General features: G+C 51.8%; 4 protein-coding genes across 4 annotated transcripts; 1 reads left to right on the forward strand and 3 right to left on the reverse strand.

Moving 5' to 3' along the window:
* Nucleotides 1–20: 20 nt before the first annotated feature.
* On the reverse strand, nt 21–1,639 carry BD324DRAFT_624876 (hypothetical protein). The gene has a single exon (XM_022015745.1). It carries the CDS (start codon nt 1,496–1,498, stop codon nt 101–103), a length of 1,398 nt encoding a protein of 465 aa, XP_021871159.1. The 5' UTR covers nt 1,499–1,639; the 3' UTR covers nt 21–100.
* Nucleotides 1,640–1,696: 57 nt separating this feature from the next.
* On the forward strand, nt 1,697–5,348 carry BD324DRAFT_624878 (putative ubiquitin-protein ligase). The gene is made up of 18 exons (XM_022015746.1): nt 1,697–1,881; nt 1,946–1,961; nt 2,015–2,061; nt 2,264–2,447; nt 2,502–2,669; nt 2,719–2,875; nt 2,926–3,152; nt 3,201–3,294; nt 3,340–3,500; nt 3,552–3,659; nt 3,697–3,843; nt 3,890–4,070; nt 4,121–4,192; nt 4,232–4,361; nt 4,417–4,673; nt 4,725–4,873; nt 4,933–5,078; nt 5,126–5,348. The coding sequence occupies exons 1-18, from the start codon at nt 1,811–1,813 to the stop codon at nt 5,139–5,141; spliced, it is 2,331 nt and encodes a 776-aa protein (XP_021871160.1). The 5' UTR covers nt 1,697–1,810; the 3' UTR covers nt 5,142–5,348.
* A 777-nt stretch (nt 5,349–6,125) lies between these two features.
* Nucleotides 6,126–10,890, reverse strand: BD324DRAFT_427163 (hypothetical protein). The gene is made up of 18 exons (XM_022012754.1): nt 10,609–10,890; nt 10,466–10,500; nt 10,274–10,414; nt 10,040–10,221; nt 9,631–9,991; nt 9,521–9,577; nt 9,238–9,466; nt 9,135–9,183; nt 8,906–9,086; nt 8,765–8,855; nt 8,578–8,715; nt 7,916–8,530; nt 7,634–7,870; nt 7,480–7,584; nt 7,067–7,425; nt 6,854–7,008; nt 6,763–6,805; nt 6,126–6,702 (listed from the first exon to the last, which is right to left on the reverse strand). Exons 2-18 carry the CDS (start codon nt 10,477–10,479, stop codon nt 6,312–6,314), a joined length of 3,348 nt encoding a protein of 1,115 aa, XP_021871161.1. The 5' UTR covers nt 10,480–10,500; nt 10,609–10,890; the 3' UTR covers nt 6,126–6,311.
* BD324DRAFT_427167 (hypothetical protein) lies at nt 10,079–15,583 on the reverse strand. The gene is made up of 10 exons (XM_022012755.1): nt 15,192–15,583; nt 13,619–15,112; nt 12,908–13,552; nt 12,800–12,851; nt 12,277–12,744; nt 12,124–12,235; nt 11,226–12,073; nt 10,466–11,151; nt 10,274–10,414; nt 10,079–10,221 (listed from the first exon to the last, which is right to left on the reverse strand). The coding sequence occupies exons 1-9, from the start codon at nt 15,480–15,482 to the stop codon at nt 10,331–10,333; spliced, it is 4,680 nt and encodes a 1,559-aa protein (XP_021871162.1). The 5' UTR covers nt 15,483–15,583; the 3' UTR covers nt 10,079–10,221; nt 10,274–10,330.
* Between the last annotated feature and the right edge of the window lie 257 nt (nt 15,584–15,840).

Here is a 15,840-nt window from a genome sequence, read left to right on the forward strand (position 1 = left end):
CAATGCATCGTTCGTCAATGCGACGTGACTGAGTCTGCACAAAATCATGACATGCGATGCTGTGCTGTGCTTCTAAAACGCAGCTGCACACTGGGATGCGCTATATACCCCAACGTTTCGCAGCGTCGTTCAACATCCGACCCATCCTCCCAATGGTCGAATTGGCCTTCTCCTCTTGTCGTTGTTGATCCAGCTCAGCTTCCCGTCTTTGTTCCTGAAGTACCTTTGCCTCTCGATTCTTTTCAGCCTTTCGTTCAGCCGCTTCGGCAGCTGCTCTCTTTTCCTCTTGTTTCCTCATAAGCTCTAGACGAACGTACAAGTCCTCTTCTTCTGCTGGCTTTGGCTTGGCTTGTTTTCCAGCTCGTGTGGAAGCTGAGGATTTCGACCGTTTCGTGCTTTGGCTCTCAGCGACGGCTGATCTGCTCCATTCAACCATTGCACCGTCTTCTTTGCTCGGTTGTGCGGAAAGTTTTGAAGCAGACCGCCCGGGAAGCGCGGAGAGATTGAAAGACTGTCGCTTCCTGGCGTCGGAGTTCGGGTCTTCTGCATCGGGGCGTTGGCTGTGAGTGCTACTGCGAACACTAGAAGATCTCGCCGACTCTTTGCGCAGTGCGAAATCGAATGCTGGAGCTGAAGGATCCTCTTCAGGCAGGTTGAGAAGAGACTGTCCTCCGACTTGTTGCTGGCTAGCGGGGGATGAAGCAGCTGATTTGAAGTGTGAAAACTTTTCCAGCAATTCATCGAATTCTCCATTCGACACTTCTTTCAGCTTTTCCACAGCAGCATAGATCTTTACATCCGCAGCGACCTTTTCCTGACGCCGCCTCAGCTGATCTCGATATAACCCAGGAGGCAATTTGGGAGGGTTCGGTATCGGTGCGCGCGACTCGGCAGGAAGGGTTTCGACTCGGAAAGACAATTTTGCATCCTCTGCAAGTTGCGAAATGGGTCCAGAATCACCATCACGATCTTCCACTTGTCCAGGTGAATCCAAAACCCGTTGGATATCCTCTAAGGACGGGCCGAAGAGATCTACATCTTCCATGGTCATCTCTGGCAAGGGGGTAATGAGATGCAGTGGTTTCTCCAAAATGACGGGTTTCAAGAGCGTGATGTGTATCCTATGACTGGGCATAAAAAGATCTGGACTCATGCCAACTTCGACAGAGACGACAGAGGTTTGGAAATGCGCTTCGACGGCTCTGACGATGGCGTAGGCGTGGACCAGAGAGGGTAGAGAACTGGGTTTGAGCAAGAGTCGAGTCGAGCCGTGTATTGCGTCTAGGGATGGATGAGGGATCTGAACGACCCCACGCTTTGTGTCCCGAGCGATCTCATCGGCAACAGGAGCAGCTTGACAAGACACAGTAGAGGAGATTCGACGTTTGGCGAGGGGTCGAGCGGATGAAGAAGCTACAGCTAGGCAGGGTCGGAGCTGAGACGGACCAGAGGAAACGACTCGGGAGCTCAAGTCTCGAATGAGACTGGAGCGAGACATGGTGAGCCAATCTCGATCTACGCGGATGTTGCTGAGTGATCTATTGCCTTTGTCGCCTCGTCCTTTGCTGCTTTGCAATGCGTAGGAGATGCAGCATCAGCTACTCGACATTTCCCAACTTCTTCGAAAACACACCATGACGTGGCCGGAATCAAATATATCAACCCCTCGTCTCCTGAAGCCCGGTGATCAATCATTGAGACGCACCTGTCTGTTGAACATTTCTTCATACCTCGTACTCAGTGTCGTGTCAGCCTCTGTCTCTGAGTAGTGCAGTTTGGGGCGTCAGAGAAAATCTCAGAGTCCTAAGCTATGTCCACGTCTGCGAGTTCATCCGGTAAAGCGGCATGGCGAGAACCGACAAAGGAGGACAAACCGCCCAAGTGAGTCGTGGCCGCTCAATGACCCGGTGTTTCCATTGGCCTGGATGCTGATCTAGATAAACAGGGATGCGGATCTGCCGGTAAGGTTCTATCAAGCCTGATCTGTGACACAGCCGATCTGATCCGTCTATAGGAAGCATGGGCGTTTCTCAAAGTCGGCGTTGAGCACATCATGACGAGGTGAGGGCTCATTCCGAAAACGAGCTGGCATGCGTTTGCCGCCGCCAAAGGGTGGAAGGAGAGAAGTGCGCAAGCGCTGGCCTTCCGGGCTCGTTCAGAGTCATCGAATTCGATGGCCCTGGCCGACTGCAAACCTCTGCGCTACATGTTTTGAGGTCCCGCGTCGCCGTCGCTAATGCCGCTCTCGCTCGGACTGCAATAGATTACACCTCGGCATGTCCTACTCCTACTACATTCTCCTCTATACAGCCATATACGACTTCTGTACCGCCAGTAGACCTACTGCAGGACACGGTGCCACAAGGGGAGGTGCAAGTCTGCAAGGATCAGAGCTGTACAAGAGTCTGCACGTTTTCCTCTCAAATCATTGCAAGCGATTACGCGAGGTGAGTGACGGGCGAGTGGACGACAGGCTTAGACTTATACGTATCATTCTACAGGAGTCAGATACCTTGTCAGATCATGAGCTGCTCAAATTCTACGCGAAAGAATGGGACCGATACACGACCGGAGCGACGTATGTGAACAAGCTGTTCAACTACTTGAACAAGCATTGGGTCAAGAGAGAAAAGGAGGAGGGCAGAAAAGAGGTCTACACGGTGTACACGGTGAGTCAGCTAACACCTCCAAAGAAACTCATAGCTGATAGATATCCAGCTAGCCTTGGTCGCGTGGAAAAACAATTTTTTCAACCATTTCGCCAACCAAGGAGGGGTCAGCAGGTTGACCCAGGCGATCTTGCGGCAGATTGAGCATCAGAGGAACGGAGAGGTCGTTGACTCGGGACTGCTGAAGCAGGTCATTGAGAGTTATGGTGAGTTCGCCGTGTGATATCAATCAGACGTCATACTCACACACGTCCAGTATCACTTGGTATCGATCAGGGCGATTACCAGCGAGCGAACTTGGACGTCTACAAGGAGCACTTCCAGACGCCCTTCCTTGCGGCGACGAGGCAATACTACAAGAACGAATCGAGCCTCTACGTCGTCGCCAATTCCGTCTCAGACTACATGAAGAAGGCAGAGGATAGGCTGGACGAAGAGGCTCAGCGTGTGACGTTGTACCTGAACGACAGTACGAGGAAAGATGTGAGCACGACATTCCTTACACCGTTCCGGAGCTTACGATCTCCGCAGCTCAAGGAGACTTGTGAGAGGGTTCTGGTATCGGATCACGCGGAGCTTCTGTGGGATGAGTTCCAGGCTTTATTAGATGCAGATAGGTTGAAAGGTATGCTGAATCTCCAGTCATTGGACTAGCTGACACTCTGCCCAGATCTCACCAGGATGTACGCTCTCTTGTCTCGTATACCAACAGGCTTGGAGCCGCTCCGGAGGCAGTTCGAAGAGCATGTCAAACGGGCGGGTCTCGCTGCTGTGCAACGGGTGCTCCCAGCTGCCGGAGCAGTCAATGAGGCTGGCAAAGCAGAGGTCCTGGTGAGCTAAATCATTAACCGGTCTCGGAAACCGTCCAGCTCACACTATCAGGATCCGAAATCGTATATCGAGGCTCTACTTGAAGTGCATGGCAAATTTGGAGAGGTCGTGGATGGACCTTTCCGCGCCGAGCTTGGTTTCAACGCCAGCCTGGACAAAGTCAGTATTAGTGATCCTCTTTGGCTGACAGCCGTAGGCTTGTCGGGACTTCTGCAATACCAATGCCGCCTGCACCTCGCCTACCAAATCACCGGAACTCTTGGCTTCATACTGCGATCAAATGCTACGAAAAAGCAACAAGGATCTTGACGGAGAATCCGTGGAAAACGCTCTCAACCAAGCTGTGGGTGCCCCCGCCGCTACGGTGCTCTCGCTGACCACGCTAACAGATGATTATTTTCCGCTATATTGACGACAAGGACGTCTTCCAGAAGTTCTACCAGAAAAAACTGGCCCTTCGTCTCATTGGCCAGCTCTCAGCCTCGGACGACAGCGAATCGAGCATGATCACCAAATTGAAGGAGTTATCCGGTTTCGAGTACACCAACAAGCTCACTCGAATGTTCACAGGTCAATTCACTCGCATGGTATAGACGTGCACAAGAGCTGACACCCGGCAGATATGAACCTTAGCCGCGACTTGACCGAAAAGTTCAAGGAAAAGGAGAGAAACAGGGCTGCATCGAGCGACAGTGAGCTAGCAAATTATCGAAGTCAGCTCATGTCCGCAGTCGACTTCACCGCTATGATTCTCGGCGCCAACTTCTGGCCGATTGTTCCTGCTCCGACGAACTACGCTGTGCCCCGGGAGATTCAGAGTACATACGATGCGTTCACCAAGTATCATAGTGAGGTACATTCGTGAGCTTTCTCGTCATTTAATTAGTGGTGTCAGCTTGCTCACCTGCCTCACTAGTGGACGAAAACTCACATGGCTGTGGCATGTCATGAAAGCCGAGCTGCGCACTACCTATTTGCCACAAAAGTACATCTTTATGACCAACGCGTACCAGATGGCCATCCTGTGTCAATTCAACGAGAACGACTCGCTATCACTGCAGGACCTCTTATCGGGAACTCAGTTGCAAGAGAGCGTTCTCAACGCTCAATTGGGACTCTTAGTCAAGGCCAAAATCTTGCTGCAGGATGGAAACAATTACGATCTGAACCTGAGTGAGCTTCCTCCCTGTTGGTTTCGGCCGAAGCTCACGTGAAACATCTCAGACTTCAAATCCAAGAAGCTAAAGGTCAACTTGAACCAGCCCGTCAAATCAGAGCAAAAGGCAGAGGCTACTGAAGTCCTCGCAGCGGTTGACGAAGACCGGAAATTCGTCTACCAAGCTACGATCGTCCGTTTGATGAAGGCAAGAAAGGTGAGCGTGCTCCTGCTTTCTATCAGACTCAGACCGAGGAGCGCTGACCTTCTCTCCAGACTATGAAACATCAGGCTTTGATACAAGAAGTCACCGCTCAAATCTCGACCAAGTTCACGCCGAAAGTCTCAGAGATCAAAAAGGCCATCGATCTCCTGCTTGACAAGGAGTACCTAGAGAGAGACGAAGGTCAAAAAGATAGCTAGTGAGTGGCAGTACTCTGCGCACTGGGCGATACTGACGATGATGAAGTTCGTACCTTGCTTGAGAGGGCTCTTTGGGAGATCGAGTCGAAGATTCAGTCTGCAATCAGAGGGTAGATTGTCGGGGCTTGAAAGGTCTGTATTGCTTTTACGATACGTCAGGATGAGTCACACTCGTTGTATATAGTAACTATGCATCACATGTATTGTGTAGAGTCCTGAGAAGGGCGGCCTTGAGACTTGTTCAAGGGCCTGATAAAGGAATGACGGGGAAAGGATCCTCACTCCTTTGTTAAAGATGGGGGGAACGGCGTGCGTCAAGCTCAAGCTCGGTGTTGATGCATTGTGTCTTCTCAGCAATTGCGTCGTCCACAGTATGACACTACTATCAGAGGTCTCTGATGATCAAAAGCAAAGATGGTTTTCCGGTATTCAAGCGATATTCGCTGGGTTCGTAGCGTCAAACAAAGGCAAGTGGTCGCTGACGTTCTCTTTGATCTGATACACTCTCTCTGTCTTCGAGGAAACCCAAGCTGATCTATTGTGCACATGTGTTCCCCCTCACACAACCACAACCACAACCACAATCACGATCACCCGACCTATACAGACCCATCTATCGAAGTTTTCTGGCATACGCCCCAAATGACCATCATTCGACCGACATTGAAATCAACGTTCCCTCTCCCACCTGGGATTCCCAACCGTCCCGACCGGGAGGATAGCCAAGAATGGACAGTGGCGCTCAAGACCGCTCTACTCAAAGTACTATTAGATCAAACTAATGTGAGTCTGGGTGTGTGTGTGTGTCTTGACGAGGATCAAAGACCGTCTTGCGCAACGTTGCGTTGGCGCTGGAAATGAAGCAAGATGGGATGGTTATCTGACTCTGCGCCTCTCAGGACCTAACGAAAGCTTGTGACGATCTCGATGGAAAGACATTCAACGAGCGTCTCGGGGCGATCTGGAAATTGACGCGGAAGGGTAGAGATGTCTTTGGAAGACCTGACAAGGTCAATGATGAGGTGGACCTGATCACGAATCCCGCTGGGCAGTGGTGGAACCGTCAATCTCATCTGTCATCCTCAGAAGGCGGTCCAAAGGATACTTGAGAGCTGGGTAAGATCACCGGGGCGCCGCACATTTGCAAGGATCACATATATCCCACACAAATGCATTCGGTGTTTGGCGAAGCGACGTGGGACTGAATCGGTCGAAATACCTCGCTCGCCTCATTAATAAGGAGGAACGTTCAGCCGAGGTGATGCTTCTCTAGACCTTCGTTCCGCTACCGGACTGACTGACATCGACTTGATCGTACTTCCCAACGCGGGACTTCCAGGCCCAGAGCCATGAGGACTACTGTTGGATATAGCATGTGCAGCGATGGCAGCTTTTGCCAAGACGTGAGAGACGGAAGGGCGTCGAGAGGCTGAACCATGGGGAATACTGATCGATGCACGACGGGAGTTGGCGCCAGACGCCAGGCCCGCAGAAGAGCCTCGACGAGAAGTCGCAATGGCCGAATCTCTACGTCGATTCAGTAGGTTCTGAGACTGGGCGAGCTGAGATCGACAATCGGAACAGTATCTCTGTTCAAGGCTTTCGACGTGAACGGCGTGTGTACTGCGGGACCGGATCGTGTCAACCAGGGTCCTTGGTACAATAGATGAAATGTCAGCTCACCCGCAGAATGATCCACCACAACCTCCGCAGAAACGTTTCGGCTCTACATATGATCAGAGCTGGGTCCAACTCTCACGGCCCGATTACCTACCCAAAAGGCCAAAGTGCCTTCCACAGTGCTCTGCCATGCACAAATGCGACACAGCTTCTGGGACATGCCTCGCTCCACCTTCAGGCAACGACCATTGCCACAGTGTATATTTTGACGTGTCCGCAGAGGGCTCAAACGCGGCATACAGAGTCTCCCTGAGCATCGTATCAGATTTGGCCATTGTGGAGCTTCGGAAGTGAAAAAATGGCTCACCCTGCAAATTTGACCATGCAGCAATTTCCACCAGGATGATCGTCCGATCGTGCAAGTCGTCCTTGCTCGACCAGTTGCCAGGGTAGAACATCCTCTTCATCTTCATAGGACCTGACGCCGGGAACACATCGATACAATGCAAGTTCTCTCCCAACCCCAATGACGAACAAGACTCCGAACGGCAAGAATTCGCGCTTGAGGAACGAAATGCCTCCTGTGAATTGCTCTGGCTCATGGTTCTCCATTTCGCCGAAAGTGAAATCTGTAGCCAACTCAGACTCCAGCGGCGTGCTGGCGATAGGATGTCCATTCAATGAGAAGAGGAACAGGTGTGTAGCGGTTGCGATGGCAGTTTGACCCTGGGTGTCCAGGTCAGCGAGCCATTTCTCCGGCAAACGTCCACGTCCACTTACATCTGACTCATTGATTTCACAAAATTTGATGGGTTCCTTGGTTGGGAGCTGAAGCGTCCGGGTGTATTTGCAACGGTTCATATCCCACACCATGGCACTGCCAGTCTTTGCACGGAGTCAGCTCAGATCCGAGGCTGGCACTCTCCCTGCTCACCTCGGAACAGCTGACGAGGAAGGACCAAGCCTGACTAGCAGCGAGTGTGGTGACCTTTGACGTGTGTCCTCGAAGGATTGCTTCCCGCTGTAGAGAGACATCACCCTTCTTGCTACCATACGACTTGACGCTCATCCTCCAAACGGTAATGACGCTATCCCAGGAGACAGTGACGAGGAGGCTAGGGCTAGCAAAGACAGCATGAACCACTGAAACGCCTTCAAGAACATGCACCAGCTGCCATTGGATCAGCAAAATGAGCAGGACATATAATTGACTCACTCTTGTCCCGATTGAGCCGACTACTTCCTGGTACAGGACACGGAGACTTTGATCGGCGAAGCCATAGTGAACGGACAAGAGAGGCGAACCAGGCACGCCCAATCGATGTCGCTGTAAAGCTGAGGGTTTTGACTCTGATCCACTTGAAATATAGATGTCGTCGATGGGGAGCACAGTCTCAATGACTGGCAGCCTGCTCCTGAACAGCAACTGCCATTGTTCCGCCACTCCAAACAATTGACCGTAAGGCAGGGTCGAACGACCGCTGGAAAATCTAGAAGGATGAGGCGATTTAAAGATTTGGAGTGGAGTCTGACCAAAGTTGTGGATGATCGCTGTCGATGCCGCTAATTCACTTTCGTCTTCCATGTGCTCCAGATCCACTGCACCACGGTACGAGAGAGGATGATAGCAGTTGTACGACGATGGATCTCTTTGCTTACAACCAAAGGTCAAGTCGATCCAGGATGGAAGATGACGAGAGACATAATCTGATTCTAGAGCTTCACGGTGCTTGTGTGTGAATAGGAGAGGGTCATTCAAGGCCCAAGGAGGCAGGACGACATCGTCGACTGAATCACCAGAAACTTGTTTGCGGCCAAAGTCGTGGTGATTCTGGAGCTAGATAAGTAGGGACACTCCAGCTTCGATCATCGACGCACCAGATTATTCAGATAGGCTGAGGAGTAAAAGAACTCCGGTATCAATTCTCTCACATCACCGCGATTGTCGGCTGATGCAGAGTCCCAAGCTCGCGATATGCTCGAGAAAAGCCGATCAGCCAGGTCAAAATTGCCGCCCTGAGCCACTGTCAGCTGGTCTCATCCGCTACCAGGCACTGCAGCTCACCTGAAGAGCGAGGAAGATCTCGGTAAAAGGGGACAGACGAATCAAGAAACCGCAGACGATCATCGACGAGCTGTAATGAGTTCCATAGTGGCTATATGCTCTGCTAAGCAAGTCGCAATGCGTTGTCAATCAAACACTCACAACGGCTTCTCGCCGACTCCCTCTGTCGCGGTGTATCGCTCCACCGCAGCTTCTCTTCGAGCGGGTGTCAAGGCACCCATTGGCAGCGTCAAGTCTCGGAAACTGGATGGTTTGCTCAAGTCCAAAATGGAGGATGTATAGTCGGACAGAACCCATGGGAAGACGGGGTATTGCGTGACATCTGCTTGGAATTAGTTGACGCACAGTTCATGAACTTGAAAGGACTGACCGTTTGGCGTCCGGTTGGCGTACTGATTCAAGAGGGACAAGTAGGCAAACTGCGCAGAATGTTAGCGCTTCCACGATACGGATATGGTGGACTGTGCACGGACATTGCTGATACTTCTCGATTGCCACTTTCTTGTCAAGGCGTCCAGAGGCTGTTCCGGCTTTTCAATGACTCGGACCACCTGGTCCAAAACAAAGCTGCCGATAAGCGATTGAGAGATGACTCCTGCTTGATTCGTCTTGTACTGTAGTTTTGAGACAATGATTGAACGTTCTCGCTTGTCTTTCAATACGACGAGAAAGTTTCGCTTATCGGAAAAGTACAGCTCGAGTCTGTGAGAGGGTCGATTAGAGGTAATACCACTTGGATGATGAGCCATGACTTACGCGACATCGCGGAACAGGAATGCTCTCTTGTTCGTCTCGATGATTTCACTGTATGGCCTGAAGAGCGTCTATGAGCTGACTTCATCCTCTGACAATATTGTCCAGCTCACCACTTGAGGCTCTCTTGCTCCGAGCCCGACATGTCAATGATAGTTCCCGGGATCGTCAAAACATCCCTTGGAGCATCTTTCGCATCGATGACCTCCCCGCCTGCAGTCTGTACTAGGCCATCGACAAGGTACAAATTCTTCTTGCCTAGGATCAACAGACCGGGACAAGCGTCCACACCGACGATCCGAACGATATTATGAGCTTCTTCCACTATATCGCCAGCCTCCAACGTCTTGGCTATTCGACGCATCTTGTCGTCCTTGTCGACCTCGATATCGATGATTGATTCGTCGTCAAGTCGAGACTCTGTTGGACTCGGTGGTGAAACATTGTTGTGCGGGTCCACGAGCGGTGCCTCGGCTGCCGTGGAGACGTTAGCATATTCATCATACGCTGCATTCTACGCACCCTCCTCAGAGATCGGAGCGGCTTGTCCGAGAGCTAGCGCGAAAGGATCCTCCCACGGAGCCAGATTGACTCTCGAGACCGCTGACGAGAGCTCGTCCATGGAAGGAATGGCATCGCGTAGCTTACGCTGCATTCGACCTTGAACGGGCTCGGTCGATGCTTGGACCCGTTCCAGGCGATTCCTTGAGAGTGGGTTAGAATACACCTTTCTCCCTCTATCCGCTGCACACTCACCGCATCCTCAGGGGGCCTTCACTGCCGTCCAGCCTCCAATGCACAGGTCCTTCCTGTTCAGGCCACAGGCCATTCTCGGCTCGCAAAGCAGAAGCGACACGTGGCCAATCGACTTCGGACAACTTGCGCCAGTGTTCTTTTCTGAGATGAAAAGCCATTAGCAAACTTTCTTCTGGGTCGTCCTTGTCTCACCTCTCTAGAATCATCTTGGAATGGCTTTGCGAATCCTGGGGACGCATGAGTGGATACATTGTGAATTCCGTCACTTACCGTCTGAATGATGATCAATTTCCACGCTGCGTTCTTATCTTTTCCACCTTCGAGTATGGATTCACCTGTCAAAACCCGTTTCAACGATGGTGCCTTTCGTTCTCCAGCTCTGAATCGCTGAGCGGGGAAAGGGGAGAATGAAGCGTCGGTAGAGGGTCTTCTGCGGGGGATAGGACCCGAAGGCGAGGGTGTAGGGGGTGGAGTGGTCCCCATACGGCCTGTAAATGATCGAGCGAGATGCACAGAGCTGGGTCGAGGGGAAGGCGCTTGAGATGACGAGGCAGGTGGGGAAGTAGTGATGATGGGAGATCTGAGCTGTTCAATGACCAATTTGATCTGACTGATGAGCGAATGTGAGATTTTGTGCTTGTCAATGATGGCTTGAAGCCATTCAGCAGCTGCCGAACGCTGTGCATTTGTACGTTCTGGATGAGGAGAGCTTGAACTCATAGCTGCAAAGTCGACAAGGGCAGGTAACATCTGTTCGACTCGACGATTGGTGAATGTCCGGCGGAAGAGCGAGTTGGACCGATACAACGCGGTGAGGGATCGAAGCAGATCTTCCAGTCGAGTGTCCTCAGATGGAGGCACACCATTGAGGTCAGTAGCTAAGGAAAGAATGTTCAGCCGATTATGCCACTGCGATCGATCTATCGATCAATCAATCGATCGAAACACTCACTCGTGGCCATTGGCGTCATGCTGACTGACCGGATGGAAGACATGGACCCCCTTCGACTGGGCTTGAATGGGTCATCTCCGGTCTGCAACAGACAGTCCAAAGCAGAGAGAACCGCAGAAATCAACGTTGGACAAAGTAGAGTTTTTCCATCAGATGAGCTGGGGCCAGTCAACATCCTCAAGACCCTAGCTTGAATATCTCCAGTCCAGACCGGTCCTAGCGTCCGAGCCAATAGCGCGAATCCTCCTTCCGCCTCAAAGGATCGTTGGAATGATTCCAGACCCGAAGTGAGGATACATCGCTCGAGGATATCCAAGCAAGGGATGATGACGTAGGGAGCCGAGTTGCTAGAGATGAAGATGACAAGTAGACGATGAAGTGCAATGGATCGATTGAGTTTGACGAGTCTCGGACCATTGTGAGTCAGGCCAGCGATCATGGACAGAATCTGAGCAGCTGGCGCTTGAGATGCGGGAGGTTCACTCGTGATTGCAGAGGGGTAGACCGATGAAGGAGATTGACATAGCGCGGAGATGAGATAAGAGAAAGTCGGTTTGATGGCGTCGGCGCCGCTCCACCGGGCCAGTAAGACTAGCTTGAGAGTATCCACGACGACGGGTACGACAGCAAGATCGAAAAGATTTGATCGTAGGGCGTAGAGCATCTTGCGCACCATAGCTGCCTTTTGGAATGTTCTCAACACGTTGTAACGCGCGTGCTTCGACGTGGCAAGTAGATACTCAAAGTGTTGCAGGTAAAGCGTGACCACGCCAAGACTCGCTCGAGACCATAGTTCGAATTCGAGTCCGAGGGCGCGATACGCCGCCGAATTGTGTACTGTAGCGGCGCTGAGGATCTGTTTCAGCAACCTGAAGCATCGTTGATTTGTCTCACGCACTTTGGTCGATCCATGTTGATTCCCAACATGGCGAGAATGATCTTGGTACAAGGGATGTCCACGAGGTTGACCATCTTAGGTCGCAAAATCGCGGCGAGGAGATCAAACCCACCTGACATGTTCAGCTTTCGAGTGGGTGGAGCGACTACTCACGAATCCGCTCCATCTCTTCACTCGCTGCCCAACTGTGCTTGAGCATATCCCTCAGGATTCCCAATGTGATCGCCAGCTCTTCACTTGTTTTCGCCATGTCGATCATCTTGAGAACCACTGCTCCACCTCCCACACAGGTGACGCTATCGTCGAGACATTGATTACTAAACGGCAAGATGGATTCTGATGGTCCGACAATCGAAGCGATACCATGTCGAAGTTGGGCGGCTCGCACGGGGTGGGGAACAGCACCGTTGATGCAGTATTGCGCTCCTAGACCTGCAGCGACATCGCTTGGTGTAGCATCCTTGGAGATGAGTGAGAGTAGGATGTGCTCCTCTGGGACTACAGACCCTTGCCGGATAGCTTTGACCAGATCTGAATTGGATTTTGAAGTGAAGAGTGACTTGTCATCTGCGGCTGCAGCTTGTGCGGACAAGTAAACGTTTATAGATGTAGCGGCCTCGTCTGAGTGGAAAACAATGAGTGTGAAATCAGGTATGCAGTCTTCGGACACGCTCACAGGTCAAAAACTTGCCGAGAGGGTCGTGAAAATTGCCGTGATAGCGTGGGCCCTGAGACAGACGATCTGGTCAGACGCGAACCGTTTCGCAGCTTTGTCTGCACTCACCAAATGGTAGAACAGCAAAACTATATCCTCCGGCAAGACATCCTCGACAAACAGAGTCCGACCCAATAAGAACTCATTCTCTTCTTCCCTTCCAAGTCCCAACTTCTCCTCTTCTTTCCCTTTTCCCAACTTCCAAGGCTTGCCCACGCTTAACCGTATAGCATCAGCTGAAGAAGCAGGCTTCGAATGCAAGACATGTTGCGTCGCAGGTCCAGGAGGGGCAGGAACAGGATAATGCAGTCGCATAGCGCCGACCCGCACACCATTCACAAAGATTCTCGCTTCGGCCAATTCGAGACCTTTGGGTTTTCGACATCCGACGGAAAAGTGAACCCATTGGCCGTGAGCAATCAGCGCGTCGGGTGCCGAGCAAATGATCTCGTCGGGTACTGGGGTCTCCTCGCTGCTCTCCGCCGGAGAAGGTGCAGCTGGAGTCTGTGCAGAGGACACTGAGCCATTGGCGGCTTGAGAGGCGGCCGCTTGAGGTTGAGGCGGATGCGTGGATTCTGGACGATACACGGAAGCGAGAACGGAGACTTGAGAGTTTTCCAAGATTCGAAGTTGGAAAAGTGGGTGAGATTGATTCGCCTGGGAGACATGAAGCAAAGTGATGGGACGATTCAACTTGGAGATGTAGATCCAGCACTGCAAAAGGCATCAGCTGATGTCACTGTCGTTGAGAGGAACAAAAGCTTCGGATGCCAAACTCACGGAAAAATTGAAACCCTTTGCTGGGTGAGGCCAGGATCGTCCCATATCTCTCAGCTCTATGCCACATTCATCAGACGTCCCAAGTCCCCGGAAGAGGAATGAGTCGGGCCAACGGGCTTTCATAGCGTGTCGTATCAGATCTAGAATTTCAGTGTTTAGCGATTCTCGCTGAACCTGTGGAGAAGGGTCGATGGTCAGCCGTGGTATTCTGGGTTTTCTGCTAGACGATGGGTCGGGCGTCGGTGTGGTAGGTGCGGAAGTGTCCACCAAACCGGGTGACCTAGGTGATTCAGGAGCGAGGTGTCTGTTCGATCCAGAGATTGCAGAGGTCGATGTTATGGAGGAGGTCGAATCGTCGATTGTACGATCGCTACCTGCAAAGTCTTGACTGACGACAGGTGGAGACAGGTAATCCTTGTCCTGTGACGAGTCGAATTCTTCGCCCTTTGGGACCACAGTCGGCTTGTGGCTGGTGGTGATTTCCGCGGTAGTCTTGACGAGGGTGAACAGTCTCCACACGACAGTCTGATCGACACCTCCATCTAATAGTCGACGAAGAAGATCGAGGTAGATCGTCCGAAGCGATCCTTGAGGAGCTGTCCACTCGAAACCATCCTCCAAAAGGCTGGCATTGCCATCATTCGTCTCTGGGACATACCAATCGTCTCTAGCCGGGAAGGTGATCTCGTATTTGCGTTCCTGCTCCGGTCCGTACAGTCTGTCGAGCAGGAATCGGGGGAGGAACGGCAGACTTGAACAGAGGGCGAACAGATTTGCGATCGAAGATTGAGCAGCGGCGTACATGATCCCAAATGTCATCTCTAGAGCCTTGTCTCTCCCAGATTCAGATTCTAGCTTTCCATTAGCAGTGGACCATTGAGGTTGACCAGCTTTATCTTTGCCTTTTCTTGTCTTGGATGGGAGGTGACTCGGTGTTCCCCAGATGTATGACCAGAGGAGTGATAAAGCTCGAGGACGTGAAAGATTGACATCTCCGAGCTGCTGGGTCAATGTCGGGATGTCCACGGTCTCTGAATATCCCTTTGAGAATATCGATAAGAGCGTGTAATTGTTGTTGAATATGTAGGCCAGGAGATGAGACAGGATCTTCGGATCAGGTACCGGCGGAGCAGTGACGGTCATCGAGGAAGAGGCGGAAGATCCGGCCATGGACGATATAGCCGTTGACGATGATGACAAAGGCGCAGACAGCTCTCGAAGAGGATCCAACAATGCCATGTAGCCTCCCAGGGCTTCAAATGCCTTGGTACTTTCTCGTTCTCTCAATGCCCAGCCCAGAACCTCGAACCACATTCTCAAGCCCTCCATCCGCTGGACTTGCTCCACATGCCGCTCGTCATCGCCCTCGTCTGGAACACTGGACGATGCGGCGAGATGTTTGAGCGTCCGAAAGAGTCTTGGAAACCCTTTCTGTATCCTGAATGCTTGGAGAGCCGTGTGGTTGCAACGTATAGAGTTGAGCTGGGATAGGATCTGGAGAATAGTCAGATGGGATGTATGAAGCAGCGATATCTCTCTCGTCCATGATTAGACGGAACACCTTTTGACTCACCTCGACATATCCCATGACTCCATCTTTCACAGTGTCCAAAGCCTCGAGGAGTTCCCTGACTTTCTTCCCATCGCCCTCCAGCTCTTGAGTTGGCGGGTTGTCATCTGGCAGGTCAATCACCCGAGTCACCGGACTCGCCTGACGGCTCGGAGCAGGGGACGCACGACCTCTCAGTCGAGGGACAGGCGACGAATGAGGGTGGTGCGAGGCTGCCGAGTGATCCGAATGAGATGGCAGACGTGGTGAGAGAGGCTCGGGAGGTCGAGTGAGATCTTTCAGGAGCTTGAACATTGCGAAGGGGAGGGTGGTAGGCGGATCCAAGAGAGACAATAGAGTTTATATGGAAGACCAATGATCTGCTTCGCTATGAGTCCATAGGAAAAGTACTGACAAAGGTGCTAATGATTCCGGAGGGGGTGAAATGAAAAGTGTTGATCTCCGACAGCGGAGATGTCGAAGATTTGCTCTGTGAATCTCGTGGTGCCGATGCTTCACTATTTAGGAACAAGTCGAAATGGATCGAACAAGAGGATAGAATGATCCTGTCCCCTAAACCTCACCGAAGGACTGCCCAAGTCTGAAGAAGAAGTAAGAATGCTGAATGGTGACTTGCTGCTAATCATTCGTCTGCGAATGACAACCGACCACG

The sequence above is a fragment of the Kockovaella imperatae genome (assembly GCF_002102565.1).
Source record: "Kockovaella imperatae strain NRRL Y-17943 chromosome Unknown BD324scaffold_6, whole genome shotgun sequence".
Taxonomy (NCBI): Eukaryota; Fungi; Basidiomycota; class Tremellomycetes; order Tremellales; family Cuniculitremaceae; genus Kockovaella; species Kockovaella imperatae.

Bases quoted from the DNA above. Each gene is read 5' to 3' on its own strand.
- BD324DRAFT_427167 (XM_022012755.1), bottom strand. From the start codon at position 15,482: ATGTTCAAGCTCCTGAAAGATCTCACTCGACCTCCCGAGCCTCTCTCA. The intron at 15,113-15,191 runs GTGAGTCAAAAG...ACTATTCTCCAG, and splicing joins GAGTCATGGGATATGTCGAG to ATCCTATCCCAGCTCAACTC. The intron at 13,553-13,618 runs GTGAGTTTGGCA...TGCCTTTTGCAG, and splicing joins CAAAGGGTTTCAATTTTTCC to TGCTGGATCTACATCTCCAA.
- BD324DRAFT_624876 (XM_022015745.1), bottom strand. From the start codon at position 1,498: ATGTCTCGCTCCAGTCTCATTCGAGACTTGAGCTCCCGAGTCGTTTCC.
- BD324DRAFT_427163 (XM_022012754.1), bottom strand. The intron at 9,578-9,630 runs GTGAGCTGGACA...GACGCTCTTCAG, and splicing joins GAGCAAGAGAGCCTCAAGTG to GCCATACAGTGAAATCATCG. The intron at 8,716-8,764 runs GTGAGCTGCAGT...ACAGTGGCTCAG, and splicing joins AGATCTTCCTCGCTCTTCAG to GGCGGCAATTTTGACCTGGC.
- BD324DRAFT_624878 (XM_022015746.1), top strand. From the start codon at position 1,811: ATGTCCACGTCTGCGAGTTCATCCGGTAAAGCGGCATGGCGAGAACCG. The intron at 2,062-2,263 runs GTGAGGGCTCAT...GGACTGCAATAG, and splicing joins GTTGAGCACATCATGACGAG to ATTACACCTCGGCATGTCCT. The intron at 2,448-2,501 runs GTGAGTGACGGG...ATCATTCTACAG, and splicing joins ATTGCAAGCGATTACGCGAG to GAGTCAGATACCTTGTCAGA.